General features: G+C 54.7%; 1 protein-coding gene across 1 annotated transcript in view; it reads right to left on the bottom strand.

The window, feature by feature from the left end:
- The window catches only part of Cblc (Cbl proto-oncogene C), a gene marked incomplete at its 5' end in the record, with an annotated part of 15,526 nt that overhangs the window by 2,661 nt on the left and 2,140 nt on the right, over nucleotides 1–10,725 (bottom strand). The window contains 8 exons of the mRNA XM_033765843.1: nucleotides 1,974–2,054; nucleotides 2,362–2,517; nucleotides 2,918–3,049; nucleotides 3,858–3,945; nucleotides 7,825–7,962; nucleotides 9,399–9,520; nucleotides 9,737–9,893; nucleotides 9,999–10,145. Coding sequence (XP_033621734.1) covers nucleotides 1,974–2,054; nucleotides 2,362–2,517; nucleotides 2,918–3,049; nucleotides 3,858–3,945; nucleotides 7,825–7,962; nucleotides 9,399–9,520; nucleotides 9,737–9,893; nucleotides 9,999–10,145 — 1,021 coding nt within the window. The remainder of the gene's footprint in view (nucleotides 1–1,973; nucleotides 2,055–2,361; nucleotides 2,518–2,917; nucleotides 3,050–3,857; nucleotides 3,946–7,824; nucleotides 7,963–9,398; nucleotides 9,521–9,736; nucleotides 9,894–9,998; nucleotides 10,146–10,725) is intronic.

Here is a 10,725-nt window from a genome sequence, read left to right as displayed (position 1 = left end):
AAAAAAAAAAAGAAGAAAGAAAGAGGGTCAGGGATTTGGCTCAGTGGTTCCGCCGCCTGCCTGGCAAGCACAAGGACCTGAGTTCGATACCCAGTACCAAAAAGAAAAAGAAAGAAAGAAAAAACTAGTGCCACCAAGCACAGAGCAAACATCACACACAGATGGACTGCTCTGTGGGAACAGCGCCTCGCTGGGAGGTAGCAGCAGTGAAGCCCACTGTCCCCACTGCAGTGGGTTTAGTGAGAGGAGGAGGTGCCGGGCATTTGAGGCTGGCAGGGTCCGGGAAAGGTGGGGAGGGCGTGGGGGTGCGGGCCGGCCCGGGCAGAGGTGCCCCCGTCCGGCCGGAGGTGCCCGTCAGTCCGCCCGCTGGCTGTGTCCCCTCATTGTCCTCGGGGAGCCAGCTGAGTGCTCCTAATGTTTCCATTTGCTTTTGGCTGCAGGTCGGCAGGATCTGTTTTTAGCCTCCCTCGCCAGTCTCCACGCCCCCCCTTTCCTGCTGGCTCTCTTGTTTGCTGCGGTCCAATAACGTTGCCGGACTTCCTGAGCTGTTTGTTTGAGGTTTGCTCAGTATTGATTAAAGCTGCCATGTACTGAGCTCAAGAGCCTAACAGATCTGCCTCTTGAGCTCAGAAAAATCAAAGAATGGCAAGAGGGGGGAGAAGAAAGCACGGGCAGAGTGCATTTGAAACATAAGCAGATGGCTGGGTGTGGTGCTGGGCACCTGTAGTCCCAGCACTCCGGAGGCTGAGGCAGGAAGATCGCTCTGAGTTCAAGGCCAGCAAGATCCTGTCTCAAAATAACATCAAACAAAAGGCCAAAACAAGTAGCAGAATGGTGTGGTGCACACCCCATACCAAGAGTGTGGGAGACTGAGGCAGGAGGATTCCAAGTTTGAGTCCAACCTGCACAATTAAGAGACTTAGCAAGACCTTGTCTCAAACAATAAGAAAAAAAAAAAAAGAAAGAAAAAAAAAGGGAAGGGAATGTAATGAAAAGACCCAGGATTCAACCCCGAGCACTGAGAAAATAAAATAATAATAACAAAACTCTAAATAAACAAAGAGAGATGCAAACAGAGATGGGACTGTAGTTCAAGAGCAAAGCACTTCCCTCCAAGTCTCGAGGTTCTGGGTTTCATTCCTCAGTACTGCAAAAAACCAAAACAAACTGGAAAAAAAAAAAAACCCTCCAAAAAAAACCGGTCAAAACCCCAACAGATATCTTGGGTGCCTTAAAAGCACTGATGCTGGTTTGTTCTTGTTCGGGCTGCGTGGCCTTTGGTGCTGTACCCACCTCTCTGAAGCTTTTCCCCCGGGGCTGTGGGGAAGATGCAGCCCAGTTTATTTACCCAGTGCCCTGGCTAACTGTGGGTGCCGTGTACTGTGGACTCTGGAGAGTGAGACATGGTCTTGACCCAGAGAGGGTTGGGACCAGCTGACAGTGACAGAAAATACTGGACACACTGAGCGCGGTGGTGCACATCTGTAATCTCAGCACTTGGGAGGCAGAAGCAGGACGATCACTACAAGTTTAAGGCCAGCCGCGCTACACAGAGAGAGCTGATCTCAAACACAACAACAAAGAAAATACACTCCATGGCCTTGGGAAAGGGACAATGGATACTTGGTGGGGCAGGAGCTGAGGGACATGGCTGCTCTTCTTAATAGGTGCTCAGGGAAACTGTCCCCGAGAGGAGGGAGAAATGTGAGTGAGGAAAGGAGGCCAAGGCCAAGAGAGCAGCAGGTGCAAAGGCCCTGGGGTAGGATGTACCTGGGATGCTTGGAGGAGAGCAAGGAAGTAAACAAGAGTAAGAACAAAATAGAGGAGCAGTCAGGGAGTGGCTACCAGACTGCACCATGCCTTGCACATGGGGTCGAGAATGAGGGCCCCTGGGTACCCCTGAGCCTAGGGCCACACCAGGGAGCCTGGAACTATGTGACACCCAACTGCCCACCTCAGGTGATGCCACTCACCACCTCCAGCTGGCATTCACTTCTGGGTCTCCTGGGGGGCAGATCTAGCCGAGGGGGGAGAGGGGGAGCATAGGGGGCCACCTAGAGAGAAAGATGTGAGCTCAGTGAGTGCCACGTTCTTCTTGTCCACTCCAGCCTCTGCCTGGAGGAAACACAGCACCGTTCCAGGTACAGACATGACAGAGAAAAGATAGTCCCAGCCACTGGACGGTAATAGCCAGAGAAAGCCACTCCAGATGCCTGGGTAGGAAAATGTCCAGGCCTCTGACACACAGGATTCCTGTCCTAGTCCTCCTCCCTCAGACCCGGGGGTCCAGGCCCAGCCTCTTCCCTCAGACCCGGGGGTCCAGGCCCCGCCTCCTCCCTCAGACCCGGCGGCCCTCCCTACCTGCTCCAGCTCCACATCCTCTTGGTCACCGCTGTCCTCCGTGTCCACAGCAGCGGCCCCACCCTCCGCTGTCTCCCCTGAGAGCCAATAGATGCTCACGGCCTCTCGGCCCTTGATCTCGCTGCGGCAGAAGGGGCAGGTCTGGCTGTCCTGGTGCTGGGTGGAGGGGAGGGAAGAGGTCGGCATCTCCCTGCCTCCGCCATGTTCCTGGACTCCGGGACATCACCTCCACCAGTGACGTGGCGAGGGCGGCCCAGGAGGGGCCCACATAGCCCCTCACCTGCCCCTAGAGCCTCCCACCCTTAGTCTCGTTCTAAGAGGAGGAGGCCATGGCTCAGCGAGGCACAGTACCCAACTTCACATCACCCTGTCCACTGCTGTGTTGGCCGGGCGAGATGGAAACGGAGGCACAGACACAGGGCCTGCTGATTCCCAGCAGGTATCTGCTCTCCGGGCCTCAGTTTCTCCATCTGAGGCGCGAGGCCCAAGGGAGATCCTGTTGGGCCTTTTATTGTGGAGGGGGGATCCAGGGCGAGGAGGCAGGGCAGGGGCCCACCTGCCAGGCAGCCAGGCAGTGGCTGCAGAGAAGGTGTCCGCACGGCTCAATCTGCACGTCCTTGTTCCTCTCCGCGCAGATCTTACACAGCTCGAAGGAGGAGTCCATGGCCCAGTACAGCTGCAGCTGCTCCTGGCAGCAAGTGGGCAGCACAAGGACAAAGGCAGGGGTGGGCGGCGGGCAGCACAGGAAGCCGCTGCCCCAGCCACCGACCCTCTCCCAGCACAGGGCTGCCCGCAGGTCCTCACTGACTGTCTTCTCCCTGGGTGGTCTACTTTTGGGGCTACCAGAGCCAGCAAACAAAGATGTGGGCTTCCCTATAAAACTCTGAGTTTTGAGTGGTGGTGCACACCTGACACCCCACACTCTGCGAGGCTGAGGCAGGAGGACTGCAAGTCCGAGTCCAGCCTGAACGCAGTGACTTAGCGAGAGTCTGTCTCTCAAAAGATTTTTTAAAAGGCTGGGGCTGTAGCCTGGTGTGAAGGTCCTGGATTCCATCCCTTGTAAGTATAAAAACAATTTCCAATAAGCAGTGAATAGAATCTCTCCCTGGCAAGCGCTCAAGTGCACTCGCTGCTCTGATGATCTCAGCAGCACCACTTCCTCTTCTAAGCCCTGTGATAACCCCGCAGGGAGGCAGGAAGAGCTGCAGTTTCCCGAGGACGAACTGGGCCTCAGAGAGGCCAAGGGATCGACCCGAGGTCACACAGCCGCCCAGCCAGCACTGCCCACCATGGACTCTGGGCCAAGGTTAGAAGGTTTCTTTTTTTTTCTTTTCTTTTCTTTTCTTTTTTCTTTTCTTTTCTTTTTTTTTTTTTTTGAGACAAGGTCTCCCTATGTAGTCCAGGCTGGCCTCAAACTTGTGGCGATCCTCCTGCCTCAGCCTCCTGAGTGCTGGGATCCCAGGGGTGTGCCGCTGTGCCGGGCTCCTGGGTCTCACCTTTGACACATGGATGCGTTGGTGAGGTTCTGCCTGGCAGAGCTCTGTCAGGTCTGGGTTGTGGTTCTTCCCGTCTGGGTAGCAGAAGCTGCGGGAGGGAGATGGGTCTAAGAGGCAGCCCTCCAGTGGCAAGGACTCGGCACAGTGGCCCTGGGATTAGGGACCTGCTGGAACCCACCACTGGCCTGTGGTGATCTCCCCGTTCCCTGCCTCACCTGGGTCTGCTCAGGGAGGGGTCCCCGGACACCCCCCAGGACCCCATGAAGCCTCAGTGACCAGCTCTTGGGGGCTCGGGCAGGCTGTGGGCCAGGAGACGGAAGCAGGCAGCCGGGAACCAGAGTCTCTGTACTGAGTGACACCACCACCCTTTATGTTTAAAAAAAACATTTTTTAAAAAAAAACAGGACTGGCTTTGTAGGGCAGGTTGGCCTTGAACTCAAGATGCAACCCAGGCTGGCCTGATCCTCCTGCCTCAGCCTTTTGAGTGCAGGGATAACAGGCGTGCGCCACTATGCCTGGCTCTTTAAATATTTTGAGACAGGATCTTGCTAAATTGCCTACTTGTGTTTGCATATGTGATCTTTCTGCCTCAGCCTCCCAGAGTGCTGGGATTATAGGTCTGTGCCACCACACCGTGCTAGGATTCCACTTTTCTTCTTTAGGCCTGGACAGATTGTCGCAGCGACTGAGTTCTTGAATTTTAGGCTCCCAGCCCTGGAAGGTCTCCCCAGACCTTTCATACCACTTCTTGCTTTGCAGGGCAAAGGCGACTGCTGTAAACAGCACAGGATGCCTGGCTGGGGCCCTGCGGCGACTGTCGCATTGTGTGACACAAGCTGGCCTCAGTTTCTCCTGTAAAGTGAACACGATCGCGCCCAAGGTAAAGGCTGCTAGAGCAGGGCAAAGAAGACAGAGCTCTACAGCAGGCAGAGGGTGCCCACCCTAAAATCAAAACCCTCTTAAGGAAGCCTCCCAATGTCTGGGGATAATAAACCCACTGGGGGCTGAGGGCCCTGAAGCTCGGTCTTCTGTCCTAGCACAGCCGCCCGTTCCGCCCACTTCCCCGCGGGGATCTTTCCGAACACTGCTTTCTCCCTCCCACACCTGTGTGCTTTCCAGTGCTGTGAGTCCAATCCCCACAGCGCTTCCGGGGGTGCAGGATGCTGCCCTCAAGGTTCCAGGTAAGGTCAAACCTGGGATACAGTCGCACCCCAGGCCGGGTACCCTTCCAGCTCACTGGTTTCATTTCCTGCGGGGTTTAGGATGGAGGATCTCAGAAGGCACCCACGTCCCCCGCCGCGGGGTGCTCCCCCCACATGGGCATTTCTTTAAGGCCAGCAGGGAAGCAACTCTGCTGTTTATGCTTCCCCTGGGCCATCTTTATTTTTGAGGCAGTGTCTGCCTTTGGAGTTCAAGCTGGCCCTGAACTCATCATGTAGCCCAGGCTGGTCTTGTACTCATGGCATCCTCCTGCCTCAGCCTCCCGAGTGCTGGGACTACAGGTTGTGACACCACACCCAGCCCCTGGGCCATCTTTCAAGGGCATCCCCTGGCCCTGTGGAGAAAAATCCCTTTTCTGAGTAAATTAAAACCACTGATTAGGGCTCTAATGACACCTGAAACACACTTTCCCTCGGCCACATCACCTAACTCCATTAGAGAAGCAAAGCTCACCCACTGGTCCCAGCCAAACTCAATGGGGGTGAGGATTCATGTTAGGATTTTGCTAAACTAATGTTTTGTTTTGTTTTGTTTGCTACCAGGGATGCAACTCAAGACCTCGCGCTTTCCAGGCAGGCGGTGGAACCAGTGAGCTAAATCCCGGGCCCTGTTTTGTGTTTTTTAAAAAACTGTTGATATATAATTTTAACTAATCTTCCCCGAGGCCAACAGTCACCAAATCTATACTCAGATGAGGGATCATAGCCCGAGTGCCCACAGGGCCTGGAGAATTCAGTTAATGAGTAAAGTGGGAGAGAGCCCGAGTTAGAGCAGCTGGAGTTGACCACCAAAGGACGACTTCCTGTGCCCTAGGCGGTTACTTCCTTGCAGACCTCTCTGTCTCTCGGCGGGTGTGTGTTTGGGATGAGTGTTCGTGTTTGCCGGACCCTCGGATGTGATGGAATTTGGAGGTGGACCTTGGGAAAGTGGCACTGTCCCGGATGGGACCAGTCTCCCTACTACAGGGACTCCTCCGCGAGCCCTGGTCTCCTCTCGCCGCCCGAGCAGACACTGGGAAGACCGTCTGCAGTCCGGGAGGAGGTCTTCGGCAGCCACCATATCTACCAGCATCTTGAGCTTAGACTGATTTCTCAACCCCCAGAACTGGGATGAGTACATTTCTGTTGTTTAGACCTTCAAGTGAGCGGATTGTATTCCAGTAGTCAAACTCTCTAAGAAAGTGTTTAAGGGTGAAATCTTTTCATTTACAAATTTAATATTTAATTTCATAAAAACACTGTTCAGGTCAGTACTGTGCACAACGAATGAATATATCTGCGGTCAGGATTTGTCCTTATGCTATCACTTTGACAAATCTGAACTGGTTACTCACGCTATTATGTTTTTAGAAGCATTTGTATCGCTCCGGACTATAAGCCTGTGAAGACCTGCATTACGCTTGTTCTACTCCTTCCTGTATTTCAGAAATTGGCACAATGCACAATAAATAATACATGATCAATGTACACTGAGTAGATTAATAAATGGAAGCATTGTGAACTCCTTCAGCAGGATTGACTCACCAGCTAGGCAACTGACCCCTGACCAATTATTTAACATTTATGAGCTTTAATTTCATCATTTCAAGGTGTAATTTTTTTGTAACCATCAGTTTTGTAATGAGAACTAACTAGAATATTAAATATAAATTGCTTAGCACACTGGAAAGAAAAAAAGACAACACTTTAGTCGGGCTTGGTGGCCCATCCCTGTAATCCCAGCACTCTGAGAAGCTGAGGCAGGAGGATCTCAAGTTGGAGCCCAGCCTGGGGTACATAGGACAATTCTGCCCTAAAATAAAAAGAACTGGGGATGTCACCCAGTGGCAGAGCGTGCCAGTACCACCTCCCAATGCGTGTGCGCAAACACACACACACACACACACACACACACACACACAGGAATAGAAAGCATAAGAATGGGGGAAAGGGTACTGAACAGACACTTGTGGTGTGAGAGCTGAACTCATGTGTTGTTCTCTTCCACCTTGGCTGAGAACCAGTGGATCAGGCAAGTTAAGATTTGCCCCAGCTGGGCATGGTGGTGCATACCTACAATCCCAGCACTTGGGAGGCTGAGGCAGGAGGATCTCTGTGAGTTCCAAGCCAGCCTGGGCTACAAAGTGAATTCAAGGTCAGTCTGAACTACATAGCGAGACCCTATCTCAAAAAACCAAAAAATAAAATAAAATTCTCCCCATGCAGGCAGAGAGAGGCTGCTTTTGCTGCTTTAAATGGCTTCAAAGAATAGTGCTGAAGCTGGATGTGGTGGTGCACACCTGTACTACCAACACTCGGGAGGCTGAGGCAGGAGGATTGTAAATTCCAGGCCAGGATACATAATTAGTTCAAGGCCAGACTGAACCACTACAAAGTGAGACCCTGTCTCAACCAAACCAAACAAACAGAACACATAACTACTGTGAGTGGGAAGCAGGGCCATCTATTGAGCCGTCTGTCTGTCTGTTTGTCTGTGTGTCACGTACCTACCTGTCTATCCTACCCCTAGCGGCCCATTCCACAGCTTTATTAACGACAAAGGTGCCCTGCTTCGACCCTCGAACTGTGTGTCACGTACCTACCCCTAGCGGCCCATTCCACAGCTTTATTAACGACAAAGGTGCCCTGCTTCGACCCTCGACTGCCACCTGCTGGACAGATGCAGCATCGCAGATGGTGGCGCCCTCTGCGTGATGTTACCAGGTGGATTTTGCCGTCTCCCTCTCCCCGCCAGGATGGGGACTCACCTGCCGTCCTTTTGTCCTTCCAGGAGCACCTGGAACAGGGGTCTGTTGGGAGGGATGGTCTGCAGGATGCTGCCGTCCGTGCTCACGTACCCGATGGCCCACTGCCCCAGGCGGGTGCAGCTGGGCCGGAAGATGTAGCTGGAGGGGGGGGGGGGGGGGGGGACCTTCCGATGGACACCGCTAAGTTAGCCGATAGCAGGCAGCCTGAGAGGGACAGGCCCTCAAGGGAGTCACAGAGGATGACACACACCAAGACCACGGCTGGAGGCGGGTTTCAAGAGGGCCAGGCCTACAGGTCTCCCTGCAGAGACTCAGGCAGCCCGGGGCTGAACGGAGATCAGCACTGCCGGCCTGCAGGGCCCAGACAGGCACTGGGTGCCTGGGCGGGGAGCAGAAAATCGGGCCCTGCTCAGTCCTCTCAGGAACGCCTTCGTTCCTCCCACCGCACACGTTCTAGATGAGCTGTGGTCATGGCGCTCACCACACACTCTCCCTCCTGCCCTGTTTCTCCGCCAGACCCACAGCAGTGGAATGACTGTACTTGTGATCCTGCAGGCCGATGGCAGTTTGATCCCCGTGGTACCCACTCTGTGACTCCGTGGTATAAATTACCGCGGACAAAGAGCCTCGGCGGAAACCCAGGAGCTATTCTTATTATTTCCAGTAGAACTCTCCCATCCGCCTTTGGTTCTCAACTTCATTCCTCTATGTTGTGAGACCTGGACCGTGGCACATCTGACATCTAGGAAGCTGACAGTGACCTGGCTGATCAGGGCATTTCAGGGACCCTGACCTCGGGAGTGAGAGTTGGTTCTGGGGCTTTTGCTAGAAGGATCAGAACAAGATCACCTCTGTTCTACAGAGGATGCTAAATAGCAGCTTCTAAAAGCCATTTGCCACCAAGAGGACAGGCCACGCCTGAGGACAATGCCGACACAGGAACACAGAACGGGTAGGAACAGAAACAGATACCTGACAAGTAGGACTTGGACTCCCAGATCCCCCTGTGCCTGCAACCCACACTCTGGGTTTTTCAATTATAGGAATTTCATTCCTTTTTCTTTTCCCTTAACTAGGTTTGACGTTAACGGAAAGAGCCGGAACAGTCTAACACATTCGCCTTCCTAGGCTCCCGTGATCACCAACTTTACCTTCTGCTCTTAACTTTTTCATGTTCTACGTAGCTCAGCTCTTCAGTTTTGAGCCTGGGCGTTGTGTGTGTGTGTGTGTGTGTGTGTGTGTGTGTTGGGGGAACAATTCAAAACTCCTGGTTTGAAATAACTTAAGGATTTAGGTAACTGGTTTCCCAGTCACCTGTGCCAACAACATATCCACATGCTTCAGCCTGGGCTCTGACCCATCGGAAATGGACCCCACCCCCAGGTGATATTCAGGGCCCTGCCAGGCCAGGTGTTGTGCAACTGCTGGACTGTGGAGTGAGAGGGGAGCTGTGGAGAGGGCCCTGGGCCTTCTGCTGGAATCTCCCCTCTCGGAGGCCCGGGGAGCCTCAGCCCTCGTCTCCCAGCCCCTCCCACGTGGGCCAGCCCAGACCCTGAGGCGCCCCCGCCAGTTACCTGCCTGGTTTGTCTCTGCAGGCCTGCAGGCATGCCTGCACCTCATCATACGTCAGGAAGGCCATGTAGCCTGGGTGGTTGACGGCCAGGAGCTGCCAGTTCTTCAGCAATGTCGGCCAGGGCTGGGGAGTGAGGTTGGCGTCAGGGAGGGACCAAGTGGAGGTCCACCGTGCTGGTGCCTCCCGGGGCCAAGAACCAGCCTTATGCTCACAGCCCTAGCGGGTCTCGGAAATGTCCACACGAAGGTCCCGAGACACTTTCGTCCCAGGCCCCGACTCCGCCCTTGGCCCCAGAATCCAGGCCCGGCCTCCTCCCTCAGTTCTAGGCTCTTCCCTGACCTGGAAGAGCCTGGTGAAGATGTCAAACTCGAAGACGGATATGTGGCCGCTGCAGGTGAGGTCGATGGTGGAGCGCAGGGCCTGGGCGGTGGCACCAGGTTCCACGGGGTGGCAGGTGCTCAGCAGTGACTGGAACTCGGCCCAGGGCAGCACACAGCTGTGGAGTTGGGCGGGATGAGTTGGCTGAGCCCGGGGGGCCCTTGTGGATCCCCTGCACCCCTGGGCACCTGCACCCCAGGTCCGGGCAGGGTGCGCCACTCACCGGGCACCACAGCGCTCCCTCCAGAAGTCATGGGCCGCGGCCTTGGTGAGCTGGTACCTGTGCCCGCAGTACCTTCCCCGGGGGAAGAGCGCACCCAGCTCCGCGTGCATGTGGCTGAAAATGAGGGCCAGCTTGGCCAGCTGCCGCCTGCAAGGGTGAGCTCTGAGCACCGGGCTGGACCTTGGGGCTCCCGCTGGCCCCCCTCCAGGTCCCCCTGACTTTGATACACCAGTGACCCGTATCAGTACATCCTGAGATAGTCTCGGTGCTGAGGCTCGGGCTCTGGACCTCAGGGAAGTGGATCTGTGACCCGCAGAAGAAGCCAGGACCCAAATCAAGTCCCCAGCTGGAGGAGCCGCTTCCGGCCCACGGGTCACGGCGCATGCTCAGATGGTCCCCACCTGTGGCGGGGCTGCGCTCAGCTCCCGGGTTCAGGGCCAGACACGGACCACACCCGTGCTCAGCAGCTCAGCGATTCTCGACTAATGCCTTTTCTTTCTTTTTCCTGAGTCTATTTCCTCAACTGTGAATGGCAATAAGGACAGCATAAGGACTGCTGCAGCCTCGTGGGTGATCCACGAAGGTTCTGATGTCTTATAAGCAGTGTGTATGCGGGGTTATACTACCCCGGGCATGGGCCGGGGATTAGCTCAGTGGTGCTGCCGCCTGCCTTGCAGGCCTGAGTTTGATCCCAGTACAAAAAAAAAAAAAAAAAAAAGGTCACATA

The sequence above is a fragment of the Fukomys damarensis genome, unplaced genomic scaffold, assembly GCF_012274545.1.
Source record: "Fukomys damarensis isolate Sample0158 unplaced genomic scaffold, DMR_v1.0_HiC HiC_scaffold_19, whole genome shotgun sequence".
Taxonomy (NCBI): domain Eukaryota; kingdom Metazoa; phylum Chordata; class Mammalia; order Rodentia; family Bathyergidae; genus Fukomys; species Fukomys damarensis.
The sequence above is the reverse complement of the archived record's forward strand: the minus strand, read 5'-3'. Positions and strand labels throughout refer to the sequence as shown.